The sequence below is a fragment of the Triturus cristatus genome, chromosome 9 (genome assembly GCF_964204655.1).
Source record: "Triturus cristatus chromosome 9, aTriCri1.1, whole genome shotgun sequence".
Classification (NCBI taxonomy): Eukaryota; Metazoa; Chordata; class Amphibia; order Caudata; family Salamandridae; genus Triturus; species Triturus cristatus.
This window is the reverse complement of record NC_140592.1, coordinates 383,647,027-383,674,257: the sequence shown is the minus strand read 5'-3', so window position 1 is coordinate 383,674,257 and position 27,231 is coordinate 383,647,027. Positions and strand designations below refer to the sequence as shown.

General features: G+C 44.2%; 1 protein-coding gene across 1 annotated transcript in view; it reads left to right on the top strand.

Annotated features, from left to right (window-relative positions):
* Positions 1 to 27,231, top strand: part of LOC146798004 (cyclin-dependent kinase-like 1) — a 327,585-nt gene that overhangs the window by 63,947 nt on the left and 236,407 nt on the right. The window contains exon 3 of the mRNA XM_085625238.1: positions 16,078 to 16,199. Coding sequence (XP_085481364.1) covers positions 16,078 to 16,199 — 122 coding nt within the window. The remainder of the gene's footprint in view (positions 1 to 16,077; positions 16,200 to 27,231) is intronic.

The following is a 27,231-nucleotide window of genomic DNA, read 5'->3' as shown; positions in this document are numbered from 1 at the left end:
GCGAAATTTAGAAACTTCGTCAGAAAAAAAACATTCACAAACTACAGCAATAAAAGAACTGTGTAAAAAGAGAATGCCAGAGCCTCACCACAACTCTTATGCTTTCTGTTATTGTGTCCCCTTCCCCTCAACCCAAACGTGCACAGAAGGTTGGCCTCAAGCCATCATTCGACCTCTGCATAAGATCCTACCGAAATCAACTGAAGTTTAATTGTAATTCTAATTTCAATACCTCTGGTACCAACATTCAAATGTAACACTTTCAAAAGCATAGATCAACCTTCTCTGTAACAGGAGCTACTTGTGTTCTATGAACATCATCCCAAACTACTTATATTATTGGTGTCCACATCAGACAATATTACATTAGTGGCCACCATATGCAAGATTACCAGCAGTATCACTTTGGTTCATCGGGCATGGTTGCCACAGAAATGTAAATAAAGGCTTTGGCAAAGTGAAATGCCTGTACATGGGTAATAACAGCCATAGCTGCAATGCTCCAGGCCCCAAGGCAAAACTATATATCAGTGATTCTCAAAGTACTGGGGGCGTGGCCTGCAGGGGCAGCATGGCGGACGCGTTTTAGGAGCGCTCCGTTGTCTATCCCCATAATTTGTTACTTTTATCCAGAATCACAGCCATCCTTTGTTGTGGGGCTGTGTCCCATGCTCCAGTGACACCCCTGGGGGCCAGCAGAGGTAGAATCAGGACACCGACGCAAAGCTGCGGCTGAGGCTAGCGGAGAGGTGACAAGAGACCAGCAGGTAGCACCCGCGATCGGCTGGGTGCAGAGCATACCCCTGGGATTGGATTGCCGGAATTGCCCCCCCTCCCCCTTTTTTACACATTGTGTTCCCGCAAGATGGTGGCGTGGGGCGGAGGGCGGGGAGCCGGCCTCTGAGGAGATGTGCAGCCGGTGGAGATCCAGTGGGCGGTGTGCACGCCAGGTCCGATACAGAGTATGTAGTGAGGAGGAGTAAACGGACTGCCAAGAGACTGTGCCAGCTGAGTGAGGTCCCAGTGGGCCGTGTAGGTGATCGTTAATCAGGGCCGGTGATCTGTCTGGAAGGCACTGTGGCGGAACGAGGCACTTGTGGATCTCAGCCGTACGTTGTGATTGGAAGTCGCATGACGCGGAGGCCTGGAATTGTCTGCGACCGGGCCCCGGCTGCTGAAAAGGCCCACCCTTATGTACAGTGCCCCCTGGGATGAGTGGTGCAGAACAGAAGATGGGAGAACCGGCTCCTGAGCTGCGGTGAGTGATGAGGTGTGCTGCCTGCAGGGCTCTGATGGAGGGTGCACTCGCCTGCTGTGGCCGGGTTGTGACCGGCGGTTCCCCAGGAAACCACAGGAGGATCGGTAAGGTGGAGCCAGCGGGCTAATTGGAGGAAGAGCCTGTGTGTGGTGATCTTTAGGAGCCCTAGCAATAGATGTGTGAGGAGGTCCTTATGGTGGAGCAAGGATATGGGGCCAAGGTTGCACAATGAGGCTGCATGCTAAACGTGGTGGAGGCACGCTTTGAAGAGGATCCAGGGACTGGAATACACGAGGTGGTGCACTGGGCCAGTAATCCTTCTGCAGTGGTTGTAGGTGAGTGGAGTGGAAGCACGCAGGCCTACAATAGTACTGAGATGTGGTGACACCTTCCAGACCGGGGAGGCAACGTGACGTCCTGGTACCCCAGTGCATGGGCTACGGAGAGCAGACCTTGGGCTACGCCTGTAGCAATGAACAACGTGGGAGCAGTATGGCATCTGTAACTGTGGCCTATTGGGGAGAGTATTAGTAGAGAGCTGAACGGCACATTGGGGGACCCCCCTTTCTATCTGGAGCTGGGCGGTGCTCGTTAGCTGGGCAGAGACAGGCACGGCCTGCGGTGAGTGGGGGCCCAGGGGCAGAGACAGTGGGGTCGAGCTATGGTAATGGGCCTCTAAAATACTGGGGCGGAACAAATAGTCTCGCTACTGCCTGGTGGGACAGCGAACCGGGGACCGGCGGCACGACGACGGTGGAGATAACATTGGGTGGTGCATTTCCGCAGTGCACATTTGGACTGCCCCACGTACCTGGAGAGGGGTGATGTCCTGATAGTTTGGCCGGTTGCAGTCTCTGGTGATGTAACGTGTGAGACTAGTTGTGGCTGGAAGAATGGGCCGCACCAGGGGCACCAGGTCAAGGACCTCCTCGCAAGCTGCGGGCGCCGGTGATGCTGATCCGCCACTGCAAGTTTTGGGGCAGACGACTCATGATGACTGTTTGGATGCTATCCTACAAGCTATTGAGCGTTCTTGTACGACTATGGAAGCCAAGTTGGACAAGGTGGCGCTGGATCTTACCCTACTCCATGCTAATCACTGAAATTTAAAGGATCGGGTCACTGCTGTAGAGCAGGAGGTAGCTGAATTGAAGCCTGCTACGGAATTCCACGAAAAGCTGCAGAATGCACATGAGGCTTGGATACAGTATCTGGAGGAGCGCATGGAGGATGCAGAAGGCTGCTCCCATAGAAACGACGTCCGGTTGATTGGACTGCCGGAAGGTGCGGTAGAACAGGATGCGGTTGCCTTCCTGGAACAGTGGATGCAATCCATCCTACCCAACACTGAATTTTCTCCATTCTTCACTATAGAATGGGCACATTGGGTCCCGGGTAGGAAACAGGCCCCGAGGCCAGAGCACGCCCGCCTATTTTCAAACTACTACACTTCAGGGACCGCGATGTCCTCCTCTAAGAGACAAGGAAGCTGGACAACATTCAATATGAAAACGCCAAGGTTCTATTCTTTCCGGACTATACAATGAAGATTCAGTGGCAGCGGGGGTCCTTCTTACCAGTTAAGCGTCAGCTCAGGCACCTTGATCTCTCCTACTCGCTAGTGTTCCCGGCTAGGCTGCATGTAGTTTTGGATGGGAAGTCCAGATTTTTCGATACGCCACAAGATGCCTGGGACTAGCTGGAGACGTTGGGCTGGTACTCTGGCACTGGTGTGACGTGGCCTGGGGAAGCAGGTGGCAGGGGACCCCGACGGTGGCGGACAGAGAAGAGATTTGTGGGGTCGACGGCGGCTCCTGGCCCAGAACAGATTTTCAGAGATCGGCAGGAGGTGGTTCGTATTGCGGAACAGATAACGGACACAGCAGGACCAGAGGACAAAGCAGACACTTCCGTTCAATCTTCAGGGATGGGGGCTCCTCGATAGCAGACTCCTCTGACACGGTATCATATGAAAGTGGCCGTATTGACATTTATTCATGGGAACTGTTATTTGAACTGCTATGGGTATTCGAAATGCCAGTATTGTTTGTATGGGACCGGGTGGGCAGGTTGGAGTTGCCTCTGCACCCTGGTAGGGGTTATTTTTCACCTATAAGATGTGATGATATGTTACTAAATGTCTTTGAGGGGATGTTCGATGATACACCCTGCATGGTTACACAATCCCCTGATTTCCCCATCTCTTCGGGACCAGTGTAACACACCACTGTGCTGCTGCAATTAGTGTTTGGACGACACCCCAATGTTGTGGGGGTTGCCCTATAGGGTTTCTTCTCTCCTTGTTTGGTTTTTCCCCTTCCCCTTCTGTTTCAGAGGTCCATGGGGTGGGTAATGGGGTTGCTATGGTGCATGTGATCCAGCGGGTTACCAACCTCAGTTACTCAATTACTATATACTCACTTGGGCCCATAAACACACACTCATTCATATAGGCTAGTAGATACCGCTGGGGTCAATTTATTGTGCTAATACCTGTAAGATGAATTTATCTAATTATTTCTTACCAAACCTTTTGTCTCAATGTATTTTCCTCTGGTCAATGGACCTTTTAGTTAACTAAATAGATGAAAAATTACATATAATAAACCTTTATTAAATAACCACAGACTCTGGAGAGTTTAAAATGTTTATCTAGTAGTAAATTCATGTGAGCCAAGAACCAAAATACAGTTAGAACACCGTCTTCGATAAGGAGAGAAAGGGAAAGTAATTCAATTAGAACAAGCGTTGAACAAAGTTATTACAATGACAGAACCTGAATAGGGAGGGGGGGAAAAAGAGAGCAGTACAATGACATACGACACAAAATTATAGTTACCTAGAATGGTGTGGAAACCAACCCCTTGGCCAAGGAATTGGAAAGGGTCCCCTGGGACAGATCAGGCGACAAAGGCTCAGGACAGGATTCAGGACAAGATAGATGACCTCTCCTAGATACAACGCCTGCGTCGCAACCATCTCTGACACTATCTTCCTCCTCGATTCCTCTGCGATGTTCTTCTAATTATGTGCCTCCTCGATTCTTCCGCGATGTTCTTCTAATTAATTGGCTCAAAAGTTCTAAGTCTGGAATTGGATTTTCTTCAGTATTTTCTTAATTCGCCGACAGCATCACGGTCTCTCAGCATTCTCCGTCTCACTGTGTGTACTAATCTAATTAAACTACCTCTATTATACCTTTCTAATGACATGTACCACCCCTAAATGTTTCGAATTTATGAAACTCCTAACTCTGATTGGACAGGGAAAGGGGAGAGGATCATCACACCATGCTAAGTTTAATACTTTTCTTTAAGCTCATTGTTCTATGTTCCCGCCCCTTAATTTACTTCCCCATGCTTTATTTCCCACCCGTATTCACAAGTTAATCAATACAATGTATGCAATTTTGTGTAAAATCCTTTCCGTTCACAGGACATCCTGCTGGTTCCCAGGGTATGTTGCTGTTTTCTTTTGGATGACATTCAAGGTCTTTGCATCGCGGCTCCTGGGTTGTTATAACTGCTCATGTGAAATAGTCACATGGTGCACAAGCTTCGGTCCCACTTGGAGGCCCAAATACAAACTAAAAGAGAGGTCAAAGAAAGAGAATATTAAAATCAAAAATAAATCATTTCACTGTATACCACCTATCTCTACTCTACTCCCATTTGCTTATATAAATCTTTCACACTAGCATTTTATTAAATTTGCAGGGTTTAGTTTCAGCATAAGCATGAGCATTAACATGTGAGATCCAAGCGGCCATTTTGAAAGCGCTTGCGCAGCTGCAAAGATTTCCCTCCAAAGCAAAGTACATCATTACTACGTAGATGTAGTCGACGCATGCGCCGTGAAAATTCCCGCGTTAGCAGCCATTTTAATCACACTCGAGTTCCTTGTTAGTACGACACATAGGCAAGCTTCCTTTAAGCTTAAGTGTACGAATTTTATGTTGCATTATTAGTATTTATGAACACAATTATTACGGTATTACAAGTTATTTGGGAAGATTGCTTCCGAGCAATTCTCTTTTATACGAGTCCTTGCTCCATTACATGTCCGACTGCTATTTACTGGAATCCGAGTGGAAGAAGGTACTGTCCATTGCTGTTTACTTCCTTTAGCTCTTATATGGGTCACATGATACTTACCTGGAATGTCCGGGGTCTTCGCACACCTTCCCATAGGTAAGCAGTGTACTTCTATCTTAAATGGCAAAATGTACACGTGGCACTCTTACAGAAGACTAACTTAAATGCAGTAGAAGTTGCAAGGTTACAGCGCATGTGGAGGGGTAAAATATACAAGGACACTGTTCCTATTGCATGGTGCAAACAGTCACCAATGCATAAAGGTGCAAAAAGTCACCCATTTATTAAAAAGGAAAGAAAAAGAAGGAAAGGAAAGAGAGACCCTAGGTGATGGGGACCCACCAGTGAAATGAAGGAACACAAATAGTCCTCTGTTGCCCTCACACACCCCAAGGAGTGTCATGCTTCATCATCGGGCGTTTGCTCCTCGTGGGGCTGGCGCTGCAATTCCCCACGGGTCCCCCGAAGGGTCTCTTTATCGAAGATCTTTTTTGGACTGCCGGATGGTGCATGCGGGTGTGTGGGGTGGGGGTCAAATGAGGGTAAAAATAGTGCGTGCATAGTGATGAATCAGTTCATAAAGGGTAAACATGCAGCAAATGTTTTAGATTGTATACCCTTCACAAATTAACTGCTATGTGAAAACTTGCCCCTGCGGCACACTATGCCTGGGTGTCAGAAAGGTCATAGGTCGACATGTTTCGCGCCTGCGTCGCCTTAATGGTCGTTGGCGCTTCCTCAGGACCAAAGCTATAAAGTTAAAGTGCACGTGAAATAAAAGCTTTGGTTTTGCTGAATTGTAGCAGACATCGGGTGTGTGGAGAATGTTCTAAAACAATTTAATCCAGACTAAGTTTAAAGAAGTGTGGAATTGAGATGGGCGTCGCCTGAGCAGCCCCATGGAGTGAACTTGATTCCCTGGCAGGACAGAAGGATGCTGCTATGCCAGACAGGTATCGACCAGGAGCGGTATACACCATGCAGTTGCAGCCAAATTATAGGTACACAGGCTCACTGCCCGCCCTGACTGATTTAGAGGGTATTTTAATTGCTTTTATTTCACGTGCACTTTAACTTTATAGCTTTGGTCCTGAGGAAGCGCCAACGACCATTAAGGCGACGCAGGCGCGAAACATGTCGACCTATGACCTTTCTGACACCCAGGCATAGTGTGCCGCAGGGGCAAGTTTTCACATAGCAGTTAATTTGTGAAGGGTATACAATCTAAAACATTTGCTGCATGTTTACCCTTTATGAACTGATTCATCACTATGCACGCACTATTTTTACCCTCATTTGACCCCCACCCCACACACCCGCATGCACCATCCGGCAGTCCAAAAAAGATCTCCGATAAAGAGACCCTTCGGTGGACCCGTGGGGAATTGCAGCGCCGGCCCTACGAGGAGCAAACGCCCGATGATGAAGCATGACACTCCTTGGGGTGTGTGAGGGCAACAGAGGACTATTTGTGTTCCTTCATTTCACTGGTGGGTCCCCATCACCTAGGGTCTCTCTTTCTTTTCTTTCTTTTTCTTTCCTTTTTAATAAATGGGTGACTTTTTGCACCTTTGTGCATTGGTGACTGTTTGCACCATGCAATAGGAACAGTGTCCTCTTGTGGTTTTGATATTGGCATATGGAGCATGGACACTGGACCTTTATCAGCTCCTGGGTCCCCCCTCTTTGTTTGTGATAAAAGGGGTAAAATATACACCACAGACTACTCCCTGTTTGCTAGGGGGGCTCTCATCTGGGTACGCCCTGGGACACCCTTTACCATGGATGAGGTTCATATTGACAGGGAAGGCAGGTACGTGCTTGTCAAAGGTAGACTAAATGGCCGTCATATATTGCTGGGGAATGTGTATTCACCGAATGTGGATCAGGGTCCATTCTATAATCAGCTATCCCTTGCTCTGGGGAAGTGGTGTGAAGTCCTGTGGCTGTTGGGTGGGGACCTTAACAGTGTTTTGAATGTAGGATTTGATAGGTCCTTTCCTCTGCTTAGAGGCATGGCTGCCATGACTAACTCTGCGGTGCTGAATGGTTGAGCACAGGGTTTAGGGCTGGTTGATGTTTGGAGACATCATCACCCAAGGGAGAGGGTGTACTGTTTCTTTTCAGTACCTCACAACCTGCATGTCTGCCTGGATAGATTCTTAAGGTCCCCCTTCCTCCTTCCATATGTTCGGGGGTCAGATTACTGGGGGCACGCACACTCAGATCATAATCCTCATTCTGTTGTGCTGGCCTGGGAGGATGGGTTTCCGAGGATTCCTACATGGAGGTTGCAGCCAGCGATGTTGGAAGATTTGGTCTTTCGGGAGACAATTGGGGACGCTATTGGGGAGTACTTTGAGATCAATGCGGATACTGCCTCCTCTTCGTTGGTGGAATGGGCAGCCATGAAGGTCACCTTGAGAGGGAAATGTCTGGGGCTGGGTGTGGGCTCCGACAGCAGGTGACGTCGGAATTGCTAGAATCTGAGAGACGTCTGCTACCGTTGGAGTCTAGGGCGGTGGTCGATGCTGCAGGACTGGCTTCCTTAGAGGAGGCACGCAAGAAACATGCAGAGCTACTCGATTGGCAGCGCTGCCTTAACTTTGCAGCGCACTCCGTGTCTGTGCATGCCAAGGCGGACCTTGAACAGGCTTCTGACACGTTGAGTGGTCCTTTATGCTCGCGGTGCTCCGTCGCTTTGTATTTGGGCCGTACTTCTTAAGCCTTGTTCAGTTGTTGTACAGGGCTCCTAGGAATTGGGTGAGGCTGGGGACTCTCTTTTCTGACACTATATTGATAGAGTGTGGAACTCGCCAAGTATGCCCTCCCCCCCCCTCGATCTTTGCCTTAGTGATTGAGCCACTAGTGATGGTGCTGCGAAACTCGGCTCCGGCATGGGGGATAGGGCTCGGGGATGGCTTGCATGCAATTTCGCTTCATGCGGATGACATCCTGCTGTATGTTAGGGATATTCGAGCGAGCCCACAGGTCATCCTAGATATGTTGCTGTACTTTGCATCTTTATCAGGGTTGGGTGTGAACTGGGATATGTCTTGCTTATACCCTCTTCATCCTGATATGGAGGATTCAAGTTGGGAGGTAGATGGAACGGTAGTGCACTGACAACCGGTGGTGTTCAGATACTTAGGCATCTGCATCTACCATAACGATCGGTATCTCCTAGATGGTAACATCACTAGGGCGGTTACAGCACTCAAATCTCAGACTAAGTTTTGGAAGACGCTTAATCTTTCAATTATAGGTAGAGTGGAGTTAATTAAAATGGTCATGTTGCCACGTCTCCTCTATTACTTCTCAAATTTACCGCTTTACCTGCCTGTGTCCTTTTTCAGCTTCCTGGAGAGGATCGTGAGAGACTTCATTTGGAACAACTCGAGGTGCAGAGTGGCGTTAGCGAAGTTGTATCTGCCTCGGTCGCGGGGAGGGCTGGCTCTCCCCAACCTAGAACATTATTTCTTGGCGTCTCAAACTCTGTGGGTGGCAAAATGGGTGGAGGGCTTGCATTTAACTGACTCGGTGGAGCGTGACCCCCCATACTCTCAGGAAAGGATCCTTTCCATATTTCACCCTTGTAACAAATCGCAGGAACCTCTCGCTTTACTAGTCCAGGTTGCGCGGAAATGTTTTCGCAGGGCGCTGCGTCTTACTAAGCACGTCACACCGTACGCACCTGTGGTGCCCCTGTTGGGTATGTTGACAGTGCAGGGACAAGTTCAGGGTTTGGATCTTACTGACTGGATGGAGGCTGGTATTACTACCTTAGGGGATTTGTTTGAAGAGGGCGCATTATGGTCGTTCCTCACTATTGCAGATGAAGACGGGTTTCCCTCAGGCCAATTTCTGAATCATGCCTCTTGGATAGCTTCAATGAGACGATGGTGGGAGGACATTGTGCAGGAGCCTCGAACGCACCTCCTCCTGCAATATGTGCATGTTAGGGGCAGGCGACGTCATCTGGTGAAGTGGTTTGTGGATTCAATTAGGGAACATACTTTGGTGGACTTAACACCGCTGCGAGTTAAGTGGGAGACTGATCGGGGACGGCCCTATTCGGAGAAGGAGCGGTTAATAGTATTGGAGAGTCCCAAACAGGTCCCCAGGAACGCTCGTTTTCGTTTGATCGAATTTTATATTGTTCACAGAGCCTATCTCTCCCCTGACAAAATCAATAGATATTTTCATAGGCAAGATGCGTGCTGCCCGCGCTGCAGGCGGGTAGATGCCGACCTGTTACACATGCTCTGGTCCTGCCCCGATCTGCGTACATACTGAGAGGGGGTACTTGAGGGGCTGGCCCCTAGTATGGACATGGAGGTGCCACGAATTTGGGAGGTTTGCATCATCAGAGTGTTTCCAAGAAGCAAGAAGCACAAAGCATCCTCTAGGTTCTTGGATCTGGGTTTCATTGTGGCCAAATGACTAGTTACGCGTAGGTGGAAGGTGGAAGGTGGAGGAGCCTCCGCCGCTGAAGGCTTGGTTTCTATCTATACTGAATTGGGTAAAGGCAGAGGCGGTTTCCTTGGTGCATGAGGATGCGTTGGGGCAGCGTAAATTCCTCAACTCCGCCGCAGGGAACGCATTGCTATGTGCACTAAAGGGGCTGTCGGCTACGGACGACCTCTTGGATGCCCGTACTCCGGACTGATTGTGTTTAACGTGTTTTCAAGACCTATATTCTGAGGTGGAGTGTGATTCACAGGCAGCATCCCCTACACCTCACATTGTTCTCCTATTCTTTTTATAGTCAGGGTGAGCACCACTATGATAGCTGACTTGGTTCTGTCTCAAAGAGTTTGGTATGTGTGACTCTCTAATCCCATTTATATGGCCTCTGTTCCCTTTCCTATTTTCCCTTTTTCGGTAGTGTTCTTAAGTTTGATCATTTTCATTTTATAAGATTGACTATATAATCAGACTATTGTGATATGGAGGAGTGAAGCCATAAGAGTTGTACATATGTACTTGAGATGTGATTACTCGGTCGAATTATATTGTACCACGCGGAGATTCAGCAGTATTGTTGATGGAGGGAGGAGGCTGTATGATTGCTGGGGTATGACATCTGTTGTTACCTACTGCATCTTATGATAATGTTGGGAACTTGCCATGGAGCTGCAGATTTGTAAATTGATCCTGCCTAATTATCTACTGGTGCTGAATGATGACATTTTGTCTTTCTGTTCTTTGTTTCTTGCTTTATGTACAAAAACTTTAATAAACAGATCAAACAAAAAAATCAGTGATACTCAGGCCCGGGGGTTTATAGCAGCACTGGGCTGCTGCTTACTTCAGAGAGCACTAACATTCAGAAAGAAGTTAAATAAATGGGGAAGCTTTTATATACAAGCTAACTGAAGTAAAGGAAAGTAATCTAATAAAGTATCCTGCAACATTTAAGCACCCACAAAGCCCCACTCCCATCTTGCTAGCATTATTGCGGCCCTCGAGCTCACCACAGACCATACTTTGCGGCCACTCGGAAAATGTTTGTGAGTTTCTGTGCTATATATAATAAGCCTCCCAAAGGTGCAAGATTTAGCACTCAAATATCAGCTTTGAGTAAAGTTTGAAAATTGAACCTTTTTTTCCAAACATCAGTTTTTGAATCTGAAAATACACACAGTACATGTGTTAATTAATGCATGCTTTATTTTTTATATACATATATTCAGATAAGCAAAAGCTACTCATTTAGTAGGCTGGGCTGCACACAGAAAAGCTACTTACCGGTAGATGGAGAGTCAGCAGTAGCTACTCACTGGAGAAGCCTGGTATAGATTGTCCAGTGCTTGTGACAGTATTAGAACCTTGGTAGATGACAGACACTACAAGCTTAACTCATGCTCATGACGTAAATACACAATGAAGTGCACACTTCAGTTACATGCAAACACACACATATGCTTGCACACACACAGGAAAGGCAGGCAACACTAGCTTCCCTCACAAACAGAACTTGGGCAGAAACGGTCGAAGCACAGCATACATTCGTCAACTATACAGCAGGTGTAGTGAAAGTGTCCCTGATACGCAGAACAGTTACCTCACAGATAGGCTCAGGGCAGAAAGTTGATCTAGTTTACGGAACAGGTACAATACAGACAGCAGCAGAAAAAAACTTTCCAGGCACAAAGAAGCGATCAGTTCAAACAGTAGCACTGCAAGCTTCATTACAAAACAACGCAACCTGAGCAAAAACGTAATAGGGAACTCTTTTAGGAAGGGGTTGCGTTGTGCTTGTGTCCACGCAACGTGAACAAACAAGCATTGGCATAGCCAATAGGTCTCGCCTTTGGGACCTTATAAGTGTTTAGCCATGCAACAGTTGCATAACTAAATACTTATAAGGTCCCAAAAGCGAGACCTATTGGCTATGCGGCCGCGAAAGTGATCGCGATCAAACATCAAGGCGGCCGTGCGGCCGCGAAAGTGAAAGTAATCGCGCACATGCACTGTAGCTCTAGGCTGGCCTGGTAGCACTTTTTGGAGCCCTCTCAATAAGTCTTGCCAGACCAGCGCATGTGCTGGGTCAGGCGAGACCTAAAAAAGTACTAGGGGTCAGAATTATTAAGGATTTGCGTTGCACTTGTATCACGCAAGGTGACGCATGACAGCACAATTCCTTCATCCAGATTTACAAAGCCACGCAAATTGCGATTTGTGGCATCTTGCGTGTCTTTGTAAAGAAATGTATTGAAATGCAGCTGTTTGCAGAGCGTTGCGTTACATCTCGTGCTGGTGCACGTTTCATGGGTGGAGCATGGGCATATCTGTGTTCCTTGGAAAGCCTGCTTTAAGGCGGCGGAACCGATGCAGCCGCACCTGGCGTGCTGACCTTGGGCAGCGCTGTGTTTAGAAATAACTTATGTGTTTACAAGCACCTGATGCAGAGTTTTCCAGTGTGTCCAGCCGATTTCAGGCAACAATACAACATTTTAATCTAGTCCAGTTATTAATGTTCCTGCTGATGAGAGATTGAAGTTTTGTCTAGTGGCGGTTCGACTCATTATAAAATGGCAGGGAACGAATGTGTACTATGCAGATTACAGAACTGTATTTTACGTGGATAGCTCAGTGGGTTACTGCTTTTGTTGCACAGATCTTTTTGTTACTTGCAATTCATACGCTACAGTTCTAATATAGCAAAATGGTTAATGAACAGTCAATAAAGAACTGTATGCAAATTGTATGGGTGGGACGTTATGTTTTTCCCCAGTGTTACGTTATCTATTCCTCACCATCAGTGCTTTAAAACAAATGAAACGTGTGTAAGAGAGGGGCTATGGATAGAAGAGCGGCACTGGCAGAGGGTGGTAGTGAGGAATCTGTGAAGGAGGTCATGGTAGGGGGCGCTGGGCTTGCATGAAATCCGTAAAATTCCCACAGTATGGGGTAACGAGGATAAAATCTTTTTTTACCTCATTATTTCCTATTACTATGCATGATGCATTCAGAGGAAAATGCCTCTTTGGATTGTTTTTGTGCAGGAAAGTACCCCTTCATACACAAAAACAATGCTGCCCACTTGCACTGCTGCTTTTGCTACATATTGAGGGTGCCTGCGGTGGCACTAGGCAGCACACAGTGTGCTAGCGCAAGGAGAGAGCATTTATGCTCCATATATTTGTAAATATGGATCATTTATGCTCTCACCCTTTCACACAACACAGCCCACTTCATGTTCCCTTGCTGTACCACATGGTGGGAAATATTAGTAAATGTGCCCGCTGTTCCTGCCTGCCAGACAGTTAAACCGTAAGCAACACCAATGTAAGATTCCCGCACATAAAGAGAAGCAGCACAGCAACAGCAGAAGCATTGCTAGATTCTGTCTCAACAAAACAGGTATAGCACAGGCAGCAGCAGTGCAAGCTTCGTACAGCCCAAGCTGAAGCGGGGCAAGTTTCGTACAGCGAAGGCAGCACGGTGCAAACTTCTTACAGCAGAAGGAGCAGAGGTGCAAGCTTCGTAATGCAAAGGCAGCAGTAGCGGCAACTTGGACCAACATTTAATTTAAAAGTCCGACTTTTATTAAGGAAACTAGTTGCATACAGGAGCTCACTTATCAGCTCTCCAGTAACTGTCACGGTTCCCTAGAACTACGATACCTCACACAAAGCACTGGTCACTCAGGCCACATAGATTGTTGGATGGATCTCTTTGGAGAACAGTTAGAGACTGAAGGCCAATGCATTATAACTAGGGCTCTCAGTTTTATGGTATTTTATTTTAACTTTTGTGTCTGTATTTTACATATTTATTTTTTGGCCATTTTATTGGTATTTATCCATATTTATTTTATGTTTTGAGAATAAATGGAGTTGGAAAATTGTATTTTTGACCTTTATTTAGCAGATAAACATGTACTCATACTTTGATGCCTCTCACGTTTCAGCAAATTAAGCAGCCAAATATAACAAAACACTACATCGACAGGTAAATATTGGCATTATACACAAAGATGTGTTACCATATGCCTGTATTTAAGGGAATCACATCCTGTTTTAAAATCCACATGGTGTCTAGCTGCTTAGCAAGGACTACAAGGAGTGTACAAAAAGCACAATTTTCTGTACTTTTCCGCTTTTAAAAATAAATTAGGGTAGAAAATTAGATTGTTTTGTGTCTGTATTTAGCTGTAAATTATTTATAACTAAGGCCACATATTTCTGTTTTTACTGATTTTTACAGATGCAATACTTTCTATTTTCCAGTCTGTTTTTATTTTTAAATATGGATAAAAACGGAAATATGTTTGTTTTTTGAGTGATTCTAAATTTTGACTCGCCAATAGCTGTGAAAATTGACAGGTAATGGAGTCAAAAAAGAGAAAAGGTTTCTTAATAAACAGATGTAGACGTGTACAAGGTTGATACTAATGTGTGTTTTCATACCAGTGCATTGATTTATCATGAATGGGAATTCATAATATTGAAACCTGTCAAGTGTTTAAGTATCATTGTAAATTTATTGGTTAAATAAATCTGGATATAGACTAGATTCAGCGTAATTTTTTAACAAGCCCCAATTAAATATGGAGAAATACAGATAAAATTATTAAAAAATAAATATGGCTAAATATAGATGTAAATGTAAAAACAATGCCTCAAACTGGGGGCTTAGTTATAACATAGTTTTTATTTACAAAAGAAAGCACTTTAAATGAACATCATGTGAAAATGAAACCCACAACACTGTGTAATGTAGCAAAAGAGAATAAATATTAATACTTTGGAAAACTTAGTGGTGTCAAACTTCGATACTCGATATTATATGCACTAAAATGCATTCCCTTTCTACTGTAATTAAACGCAATGAAAAGATCAGCAGAGTGAAGTTAAAATTGCCTCAAAATACAGCAAACCAAGAAATAAAACTAGTATGCATAATAAGAACCAAACACAACAACAATTACTGATGTCGATGACTGCGAATTCATGGCAAAGTCTTGAACCCTGGCCTGCATACTATGCTCCCTTCCTTACTCCCATCTTCACGTGCATCAAGAATTCCGTGACCTCACAATAAGCACTGGTCACTCTGGCAACATAGAATGTTGGATGGATCTCTTTGGAGAACAGGACAGAAGTAAGGGACTGACGCCCAATGTATTATAACACAGGGCAAGGTTCGTCCAGCAAAGGCAGCAGCGGGGCAAGTTTCGTACAGCACAGGCGGAAGCGGGTCAAGTTTCTCACAGCACAGGCGGAAACGGGTCAAGTTTCGAACAGCGGTAGGCTGAAGCGGGGCAGGCTTCGTTCGTACAGCAAAGGCAGCAGCAGTGAAAGCTTCGCACAGCACAGGGAACAGTGGGACAAGATTTCCCCCACACACAAGACATTTCATGCACCTAAGATAATTTATGTAAACATTCTATAAGTTACAGCTTGACAATACATGCCAGCCGGCCCGATTCAGGCATGAGACTTTTTAAGCCCAAAATGGCTTTATTTATTTTAGGTGTCTCCCGCCTAAAATCGCCTCCTCTTCAATGTAAGTGAATGGGGAAAATCACCTCAGATTTTTAGGTCTCGCCTGACCCAGCGCATACGCTGGTCTGGCGAGACATTTTGTGAGGGCTCCAAAAAGTGCTACCAGGCCAGCCTAGAGCTACAGTGCATGTGCGCGGGAGCGCGCGACGCGCTTTACCGCGATTACTTCCACTTTCATGGCGGCTTCGATGTTTGATCGCGATCACTTTCGGGGCCGCACGGCCGCTTTGATGTTCTCCGTAAAGGCTTCAATAGATTGCAGCAGTTAAAACAAGCATTGGCATAGGTCTCGCTTTTGGGACCTTATAAGTGTTTAGTTATGCAACTGTTGCATGGCTAAACACTTATAAGGTCCCAAAGGCGAGACCTATTGGCTATGCCAATGCTTGTTTTTCATTCTCGCCAGCCGCGGTAAGAGCAGTGGGGCTGGCTGGGGGGTGGGGGTTTCGAGAGACGACCCTTGTGGTTGTCTCGCAAAATCCCCCCCAGCCGGCCCCACTGCTCTTACCTGCAGCAGCCACGTCTGATTATTTCCCTCTTACCACGTTCTAAATGTTGACATGTCTGGGCCCAATATTTTTATTTCAGGTCTTATGTCATCTCTTGTGGGGCTCTTATGGTCTAGTTGTTTGCGCTTGGGGTTGCTCTTAAATGTTCCCTATTCTTAAATGTTCTGTTCATGCCCTCCGTCTTCTCCCACCTTCTTTAGCAACTGAAGCACATAAACCTGGTGAACCTGCTGGAAGTGTTCAGGAAGAAGAGGCGCCTGCACCTGGTTTTTGAATACTGCGACCACACCGTGCTGCACGAGCTGGACAGAAACCCCCGTGGGTGAGTAGGATGCAGTGTGAGGGGGAAAGAGATGTGAAGTTCAATAGTTGGAGGAAATAGTAAGAGTGGATGGAAGAGGTAAACATAAAAAGACTGTGGACGTCAATCCACCAAAATGCCAGGGGTGGCAGAAGTGACATCACATGCCCTTTGGCCTATACTTTGAGTCACACACATATGATTACACATATACATGCACATTCTCACTCATGCGCACACTCTCACCTGCAAGCACGCAAACAACATACATTTAAAACCATTTTTTTTACTTACCTTAGCTGCAAGGAAAGGTCATATTCCAGCTAATTGTACTCCAATTTTGTTACACTACTACTGAATAATGTGATAGTCTTCACTAATAGTGTAAGAAAAAAATTGATAGAAAACAAGGAGACGGAGCTCCAACCGACATCCATAAGGAAGTGCTGTGCTGTGTTTCAAGCACTGATTTTTCCACCCCTGAGGCCAGGGGTCGCAAAGGAAATGCCTGGGGTGCAAGGGGCAATCCAGGGATGGGGTGACCCTTAAATGACGTCCCATGTAAAAGACTGCAATAGCTATGTGACGTTCTGAAATCACATCTGTGCAAGGTAGGCCAACAGGACATTCAGTAATAGCTTTTTTTTAAAAAAAAATATTGCTTTATGCTTTACTTGTGCTGTTTCTGAGCTCTGTAACTTACAGGCGCTACTATTTAGTTGACAGGAATAGTAACGCTGGAAGGGGAATACATGGTAAGATACTGCTATAATTATGACATTCTGAACTGATTTCTGTGCCAGCTGGGCCAACATGACATTCGATAATAATAGCTTATTTTGTATATATTGCTTTATGCTGCACTTCTGCTGCTTCTAAGCACTTTAATTTAAATGAGTTAATATTTAGTTGAAGGGACTGTATGACTGGAAGGAGAATACATAGTAAGACTGTGCAATAAACATGATATTCTGAAATGGCGTGTTTGTAAGTTAGACCGACATGCCTTTAATAATATTAATTTGTTTTATACATTGTTTTATTCCACACTTCTGTTTCTAAGCACTGTAACTTACAGGTGTTATTATATAGCAGTTGGGTGAAGGGAAATGCTACTACTACTACACTACTGCTGTTTCTAAGCGCAATAACTTCAAGGTGTTACTATTAACCACTTAAATGGTACTCGAGGTACATGCCTAAAAAGGATGGAAGACTGAGTCTGCCTTGTATGGACCAACTTGTGAATTGAAGATAATTGCATATTGCACTCAATCCTCTGTGATATCCTACAGGCCAGCTTTTCCCAAACTGTGGGCCAATGGTTCTTGGTGGGTTGTTAAAGTCTTAGTCTATGCTTAAGTATTATTTAAAATGATTAGTCCTGTTTATGCACCAGTGCAAAGGTGCTGAAAATGTCTCTCAGTCCAGTTTTAAAACAAAACCTTGGAAGTGTATATGAACCAGAGAGGGTTTTGGAGACAGGATAAATGGCGCTAAGGCAGATGAACGGACAGATGGAGTCAGAAGAACAAAGAACCAATGCTTAACGGTGCAATCAGGTCAGGGGAATACCCAAAACCCCTGTATAAGGTGTGGACAAAAGCCCATACCAAAATAATTATAAGCAAATCCTGTGCACACGTGACAATGAGATTAAATTAGATCACAGAAATGATAACAGGTTTCAAAGAACAATGGAAAGATGTTTTTAATTCAAACGTTGTCTTCCATCAGTACAAAGAGCGCCAGCCGACACGTGTTTCATCAACAGTAAACAACTGTGAATCTTCAGGGCTGGGAAACAATATGATATTGGATCAAAACAAACCACAATGCAAAAGGAGTGACAATAAGTAAATAAAAAACATGGTTGTAACAAAGCATGAAACAATTGGTGTAACTCTATGTGAGAAAAAACAAGAGCCAATTGAAAAAGGGGTTAACAACAAAAAGGACAATGGCACGAGAAACTGAGCCAAAGGAAAAGGTTCAAAATGGAGACTTAATGGCAAAAGTCATGTAAGACAAACACATCTTGGAGAAAATTGTCTCACCAAGTGGTGTTACCAAAAAAGACATAATAATTACACGAAATGGTAGAGAAAATCTAGACAATTCAACATTGTATCCAGCAAAAACAGTTAGAAAGACAATTGTATTAAATACAACATCCTCAATTAAGCAAAATGAAGATTCGAGAACAAATGCAACAACTGAGAGGCAAAAGGGCAAAAAAACGGGCAAAAAAACGGGCAAAAAAACGAGGTGACATGGCGGAGTGAAAAAAGTACATAATAGTGCAATACGATAAAAGGCACTAATGCATACCACTAAAATGCGGTGAGTAACACTATGTACAAGTGTTGAAGCATGCAACTAATATGGGTGCGTAGCACTATGTAAATACGAAAAAACGACAAGTCTAAGTCGAAAGTGAAATAACAACTATGACTACGAAAAGAGAACGTCAAAAACTGCGGAGCAAGCTGAGAATATGGCATAAGGATAAATAAACCGTAATGTAATGCGGAAGGACAACAGTTACAAAACTCACCCAATTGAACAATGTCATACGGAAAAGAACGAAAAGCCGTCGGGAATACGAGTGAAGTAGTCTCCCAAGGGTCGGTGCGACCAGGAAACCAAAGGGCTAGAAAAAACGATAGGAATGAGCAACTAAAGGGCACAGTATAAGTACGGCATGAAGGCCAAAGCGTAAGGGAAGTAGACACATACCTGTGTATGCCAGTGCGTTATAGCTGAACTTGCTTCCGAAGTGCGGGAGGATGGCGGTGAAACCGGAAAACGGTTATAAAGGAAAAAAAACAATGAGGACTAGAAGGCTAACCTTCGTGAGATTAGCCGGAAGTGTGGTTCGTGATGACAAGGGTGAATTAAACACAGAGAAGAGACTATGCCCAATGGATCAAGTTGTTGCAAACAAACGTGAACAAGTGTTGAATGAAGCAGAAAAGCATGATTGAAAACGCAAAAGAGTGAGCAATGCCACATAAACAGTACAGGTGTTGCAAATAAAGCAAAATCAATTACGAGCAAATAAGACTGAAAATACATTCCATGGTAGGCAAAAAAAGGGGGGGGGGGGAAAAAAATTGGCGAGATGAATGTACAAAGAAAATGAAGAGGAAGCATAATTAAAGTAATCACGAAGTAATAAAAATATGTGTGAGAGAATAATACGTACTTAGAATGCAAGTACTGAGAAAAGGTGAAAATAAGGAAACAGCATGTATTTTAGAAGTAGTGTGTATATCACAGTATATAAAAGAACAAGATAATGGAAAGTTTAGGACATAGGAAAATAAAGCTATAAGTGCTAGTTGTGAAACACAAGGAAGGAAGAGAGAGCAAGTTGTGGAAAGTAAAAGTGGACAGCAAAGTAATGAAAAAAGTTTAAGAAGGCTTGATATGAAAAACACAAGAAGAGTTTTCAGCAAAAAAGGTTAATGAGTGGAGAAAGACGATCACTCCGAGTTAGGAACCCAAGAAATATTGAAGTTCGTGGTCAGAATTTTGGCCATGGCTCACTGTATGAAGACGCATTATCCAGGTTGCTTCAAGGCGTCTTAGTCTTAGCTCACGGTTACCGCCTCTTATGTTGGGTGGGGCAATGTCAATCCCAAAAAAGGAGAATCTTTTGTGAATCCCTTGGGTAGGGCAAGATCCTATGTGTATGGCCATAGGATATCTTGAGTCGTTGGTGTTGATGGCTCTGGCATGTTCGCTGATTCTTTCTTTTAGTGCTCTGATGGTACTGCCCACGTATTGGCTCTTGCATGTGCACTCAAGCACATACACAACGAATTTGGTGTTGCAGTTGATGTTGACTCTGATTTCAAAACGGTGTTTGTGATGGTTGGAGAAATCCTTGACTCCATTCAATGCCCATTTGCAAACACCACAGCATCCACATTTGTGGAAACCAATGGTGTGCGGTGTGAGCCAAGAGCGTGTGGAGGCAGTATAAGGAACAGTAGGGCTAAGCCTGTTACGCAAAGTTCTTCCACGTCTGAATGTGATCGAAGGCTTGGTGGTGATGATCTCTTTGAGATTTCTGTCAGTGAGCAGAATATTCCAATGTTTGTTCATGCTTCTTCTGATCACAGAGCTCAGGCCATTGTAGTTGGTGATCAGTCTGGTTGTTTGAAGGGTGGGTTTGATCCGAGTTTTGGGTCGAAGTGTGTTATTCCTGTCCGTTTTGATGACTCTGTTGGCAGCTTTATTGATAAGGTTAGTATCGTATCCGCGTTGAGAGAATCTTATTCCCATGTCAGTCATGCATTTCTTGAATTCAGTGTCTTCACTACAGTTCCTTCTAGCTCTCACGAGTTCACCATAAGGAATGGCTCGAATCTGATGTATGGGGTGGGAGCTGGTGGCATGGAGAATGGCGTTACATGCTGTCTCCTTACGAAAAAGTCTACTATGTAAGGTGTTACTCTTAACATAAAATTCTACATCCAAAAAGGTGATGTGTGAGGTACTGCAGTTGCATGTGAACTTCATGTCCATATCATTTGCATTGAGGTGGATGCAGAAGTCGTCGAGATCTTCTTGGGTGCCAGACCATAGTAAAAAGCAATCGTCGATGTAACGACCCCAGTATACAATAGAATTGGTCCACCTTGCGCCCTTAATGCCCCAGATCCAGGTTGCCTCTAATGAGCCCATGTAGAGGTTGGCGAACGAAGGTGAAAACCTTGAGCCCATGGCTACACCTTTCGTTTGTTTGTACCATTTCCCTTCAAACAAAAAGCAATTGTTTTTAAGTATTATATCCATCATGGATATTAACATGTTGGTATGTTGCCAAAGAGAGGCCGATCTGACCTCCAAGAATTGTGTGACCGCTTCAAGACCAAGATCAGGTTTGATTGAGGTGTATAAGGACACCACATCTAGTGTTGCCATAATCATGCCTGGTTGCCATTGGACATCATCGAGAACACTCAGAATATGTTTCGTATCCTGTATGAAAGATGGAAGGTTCCTAACCAGGGGATTGAGAAATACATCCACATATTGAGCTAGTCGTTCCGTAGGGCCTCCTATCCCTGAGACAATAGGTCTGCCGGGCGGTCGGGTGGGATGCTTGTGTATTTTCGGTAGGGTGTATAACCAAGGAGACACAGGTTTGTCAACCCTCATATACAGTACTTCTTCGTCGTCTAGTAAACCAAGGGAGTGCCAATCACTTAGGTTTTTGTTAATCAGTTTGGTAAGGTTGCTAGTAGGATTGTTGGTGAGAGGTTCATAGCAGGTTGCGTCGTTTAGTTGAGAGAGGATTTCAGCATGATAGTCAGATTTGTTCATGACAATTACATTTCCGCCTTTGTCGGCCTCCTTAATGATTATGTCGTGATTGGAAGTAAGTTCCTCAAGTGCCGAACGCTCATTTCTTGATAGATTGTCTCTGCCTTTGTGTCTGGATTTACTAGACTTGAGTTCATGTTTGTTAAGATCTTCAAGCACCAGATTGTAGAAGATATCAATGGGATTGCTACCCGGTAATGTCGGTGTCCATTTGGATTTCACCTTGAGTCCGCTGGCGATGGTATGGTCAATGTCAATGTCTAATTCCGTAAGTAGACGTTCCAGTGTATAAGGATGATCATCCATTTCGCTAAGTGTCAAGAGCAAATGAGTATCTTTGATTTCTCTGATGCTCTGTGTGTTAAGGACGGTGGTCCGGTTCATAGTTTCAGACAGCCTTTTTTCACCGAGAGAACAGGCAAAGTATTTTTTCAGTTTGAGATTTCTGATGAACTTAAAAAGATCAATCTTCGTTCTACAGAGATCCCCAGTTTCATGAGGGTTGAAATTGAGGCCTAAGCTGAGAAGGGAGGTCATATCTTTGTTCAGTGGTGTCGAGGAAAGATTGATGACTTGGACCTCCTCTGGGTTGGTAGTTATTTGTTGGGATCGCCCGATCTGAGTTTCCTCTTGTATTCGTCTTTTGCCTGATCTCTTCCCTCTCCTGGTTTTACTAGTATGTTCTGTCTTTGCTGTGTTCTGTTTTCCCTTCTTATGGTTCTGACCTCGCGTAAAAAATTGGAGGTATTGGTACTACCTTGGGGATCAGCTTCGGTATCGCTAGTACCAGGTGTGTTCAATGAAGAGGTGCTTGAAGAGACAGAAGAAGTCTCTCCTCTCTCAGAATTGTCGCTTTGTTTGTTCGGATTTACCAGTCCATCATATTTTTTGGCGAAAGTGAAAACACGTCCCTCCTTGTAATCCGCCTCGTCTCTCTTCAACTGTCTACTCTTCCTGTCCTTGATTTCGTTTTGGTGTATGTTGAGTATTTCGTTTAGAATGGTGTAGTTCTTTTCAGTAGCTTCTTTGAGATTGAGATCCTTGATTTCTACTTCAAGTTGTGAGATTTCACTTTGTAATTTCTTTACTTTGCGTTCAGCGTTCTCTATGAGAATGTGGATAAGCGTATTAGAGTTGATTGTGAGTGCTTCCTCCCATTTGCCTAGTAAATCATCATCCAGGTCGTCAAAAGTAGGGAAGATTTGGGAGCGCAGACCCCGTGGTACTCTATTGAGTCTTAAGTACTGTTTAAGGGTTGCACTGTCCCACCATCTAGAGTTTTCGGTTTTCTTCAGCCTCTCAAGTTTAATGAATTTGTCCTTGAGGCCTTCTTTAGGAGTTCCACCTGATGGTGTATACTTTTTGTAGGACCCCTTCTCCAAGTTTTCGAAAAGTTCTGATGCAATCTTATCCCTATCCATAATAGGTAAGAGATAAAAGAGAGAGGTACCGTTCTGCAATGGCAGCCTATCCTGTATAGAAACGTATATGAACCAGAGAGGGTTTTGGAGACAGGATAAATGGCGCTAAGGCAGATGAACGGACAGATGGAGTCAGAAGAACAAAGAACCAATGCTTAACGGTGCAATCAGGTCAGGGGAATACCCAAAACCCCTGTATAAGGTGTGGACAAAAGCCCATACCAAAATAATTATAAGCAAATCCTGTGCACACGTGACAATGAGATTAAATTAGATCACAGAAATGATAACAGGTTTCAAAGAACAATGGAAAGATGTTTTTAATTCAAACGTTGTCTTCCATCAGTACAAAGAGCGCCAGCCGACACGTGTTTCATCAACAGTAAACAACTGTGAATCTTCAGGGCTGGGAAACAATATGATATTGGATCAAAACAAACCACAATGCAAAAGGAGTGACAATAAGTAAATAAAAAACATGGTTGTAACAAAGCATGAAACAATTGGTGTAACTCTATGTGAGAAAAAACAAGAGCCAATTGAAAAAGGGGTTAACAACAAAAAGGACAATGGCACGAGAAACTGAGCCAAAGGAAAAGGTTCAAAATGGAGACTTAATGGCAAAAGTCATGTAAGACAAACACATCTTGGAGAAAAATGTCTCACCAAGTGGTGTTACCAAAAAAGACATAATAATTACACGAAATGGTAGAGAAAATCTAGACAATTCAACATTGTATCCAGCAAAAACAGTTAGAAAGACAATTGTATTAAATACAACATCCTCAATTAAGCAAAATGAAGATTCGAGAACAAATGCAACAACTGAGAGGCAAAAGGGCAAAAAAACGGGCAAAAAAACGGGCAAAAAAACGAGGTGACATGGCGGAGTGAAAAAAGTACATAATAGTGCAATACGATAAAAGGCACTAATGCATACCACTAAAATGCGGTGAGTAACACTATGTACAAGTGTTGAAGCATGCAACTAATATGGGTGCGTAGCACTATGTAAATACGAAAAAACGACAAGTCTAAGTCGAAAGTGAAATAACAACTATGACTACGAAAAGAGAACGTCAAAAACTGCGGAGGAAGCTGAGAATATGGCATAAGGATAAATAAACCGTAATGTAATGCGGAAGGACAACAGTTACAAAACTCACCCAATTGAACAATGTCATACGGAAAAGAACGAAAAGCCGTCGGGAATACGAGTGAAGTAGTCTCCCAAGGGTCGGTGCGACCAGGAAACCAAAGGGCTAGAAAAAACGATAGGAATGAGCAACTAAAGGGCACAGTATAAGTACGGCATGAAGGCCAAAGCGTAAGGGAAGTAGACACATACCTGTGTATGCCAGTGCGTTATAGCTGAACTTGCTTCCGAAGTGCGGGAGGATGGCGGTGAAACCGGAAAACGGTTATAAAGGAAAAAAAACAATGAGGACTAGAAGGCTAACCTTCGTGAGATTAGCCGGAAGTGTGGTTCGTGATGACAAGGGTGAATTAAACACAGAGAAGAGACTATGCCCAATGGATCAAGTTGTTGCAAACAAACGTGAACAAGTGTTGAATGAAGCAGAAAAGCATGATTGAAAACGCAAAAGAGTGAGCAATGCCACATAAACAGTACAGGTGTTGCAAATAAAGCAAAATCAATTACGAGCAAATAAGACTGAAAATACATTCCATGGTAGGCAAAAAAAGGGGGGGGGGGGAAAAAAATTGGCGAGATGAATGTACAAAGAAAATGAAGAGGAAGCATAATTAAAGTAATCACGAAGTAATAAAAATATGTGTGAGAGAATAATACGTACTTAGAATGCAAGTACTGAGAAAAGGTGAAAATAAGGAAACAGCATGTATTTTAGAAGTAGTGTGTATATCACAGTATATAAAAGAACAAGATAATGGAAAGTTTAGGACATAGGAAAATAAAGCTATAAGTGCTAGTTGTGAAACACAAGGAAGGAAGAGAGAGCAAGTTGTGGAAAGTAAAAGTGGACAGCAAAGTAATGAAAAAAGTTTAAGAAGGCTTGATATGAAAAACACAAGAAGAGTTTTCAGCAAAAAAGGTTAATGAGTGGAGAAAGACGATCACTCCGAGTTAGGAACCCAAGAAATATTGAAGTTCGTGGTCAGAATTTTGGCCATGGCTCACTGTATGAAGACGCATTATCCAGGTTGCTTCAAGGCGTCTTAGTCTTAGCTCACGGTTACCGCCTCTTATGTTGGGTGGGGCAATGTCAATCCCAAAAAAGGAGAATCTTTTGTGAATCCCTTGGGTAGGGCAAGATCCTATGTGTATGGCCATAGGATATCTTGAGTCGTTGGTGTTGATGGCTCTGGCATGTTCGCTGATTCTTTCTTTTAGTGCTCTGATGGTACTGCCCACGTATTGGCTCTTGCATGTGCACTCAAGCACATACACAACGAATTTGGTGTTGCAGTTGATGTTGACTCTGATTTCAAAACGGTGTTTGTGATGGTTGGAGAAATCCTTGACTCCATTCAATGCCCATTTGCAAACACCACAGCATCCACATTTGTGGAAACCAATGGTGTGCGGTGTGAGCCAAGAGCGTGTGGAGGCAGTATAAGGAACAGTAGGGCTAAGCCTGTTACGCAAAGTTCTTCCACGTCTGAATGTGATCGAAGGCTTGGTGGTGATGATCTCTTTGAGATTTCTGTCAGTGAGCAGAATATTCCAATGTTTGTTCATGCTTCTTCTGATCACAGAGCTCAGGCCATTGTAGTTGGTGATCAGTCTGGTTGTTTGAAGGGTGGGTTTGATCCGAGTTTTGGGTCGAAGTGTGTTATTCCTGTCCGTTTTGATGACTCTGTTGGCAGCTTTATTGATAAGGTTAGTATCGTATCCGCGTTGAGAGAATCTTATTCCCATGTCAGTCATGCATTTCTTGAATTCAGTGTCTTCACTACAGTTCCTTCTAGCTCTCACGAGTTCACCATAAGGAATGGCTCGAATCTGATGTATGGGGTGGGAGCTGGTGGCATGGAGAATGGCGTTACATGCTGTCTCCTTACGAAAAAGTCTACTATGTAAGGTGTTACTCTTAACATAAAATTCTACATCCAAAAAGGTGATGTGTGAGGTACTGCAGTTGCATGTGAACTTCATGTCCATATCATTTGCATTGAGGTGGATGCAGAAGTCGTCGAGATCTTCTTGGGTGCCAGACCATAGTAAAAAGCAATCGTCGATGTAACGACCCCAGTATACAATAGAATTGGTCCACCTTGCGCCCTTAATGCCCCAGATCCAGGTTGCCTCTAATGAGCCCATGTAGAGGTTGGCGAACGAAGGTGAAAACCTTGAGCCCATGGCTACACCTTTCGTTTGTTTGTACCATTTCCCTTCAAACAAAAAGCAATTGTTTTTAAGTATTATATCCATCATGGATATTAACATGTTGGTATGTTGCCAAAGAGAGGCCGATCTGACCTCCAAGAATTGTGTGACCGCTTCAAGACCAAGATCAGGTTTGATTGAGGTGTATAAGGACACCACATCTAGTGTTGCCATAATCATGCCTGGTTGCCATTGGACATCATCGAGAACACTCAGAATATGTTTCGTATCCTGTATGAAAGATGGAAGGTTCCTAACCAGGGGATTGAGAAATACATCCACATATTGAGCTAGTCGTTCCGTAGGGCCTCCTATCCCTGAGACAATAGGTCTGCCGGGCGGTCGGGTGGGATGCTTGTGTATTTTCGGTAGGGTGTATAACCAAGGAGACACAGGTTTGTCAACCCTCATATACAGTACTTCTTCGTCGTCTAGTAAACCAAGGGAGTGCCAATCACTTAGGTTTTTGTTAATCAGTTTGGTAAGGTTGCTAGTAGGATTGTTGGTGAGAGGTTCATAGCAGGTTGCGTCGTTTAGTTGAGAGAGGATTTCAGCATGATAGTCAGATTTGTTCATGACAATTACATTTCCGCCTTTGTCGGCCTCCTTAATGATTATGTCGTGATTGGAAGTAAGTTCCTCAAGTGCCGAACGCTCATTTCTTGATAGATTGTCTCTGCCTTTGTGTCTGGATTTACTAGACTTGAGTTCATGTTTGTTAAGATCTTCAAGCACCAGATTGTAGAAGATATCAATGGGATTGCTACCCGGTAATGTCGGTGTCCATTTGGATTTCACCTTGAGTCCGCTGGCGATGGTATGGTCAATGTCAATGTCTAATTCCGTAAGTAGACGTTCCAGTGTATAAGGATGATCATCCATTTCGCTAAGTGTCAAGAGCAAATGAGTATCTTTGATTTCTCTG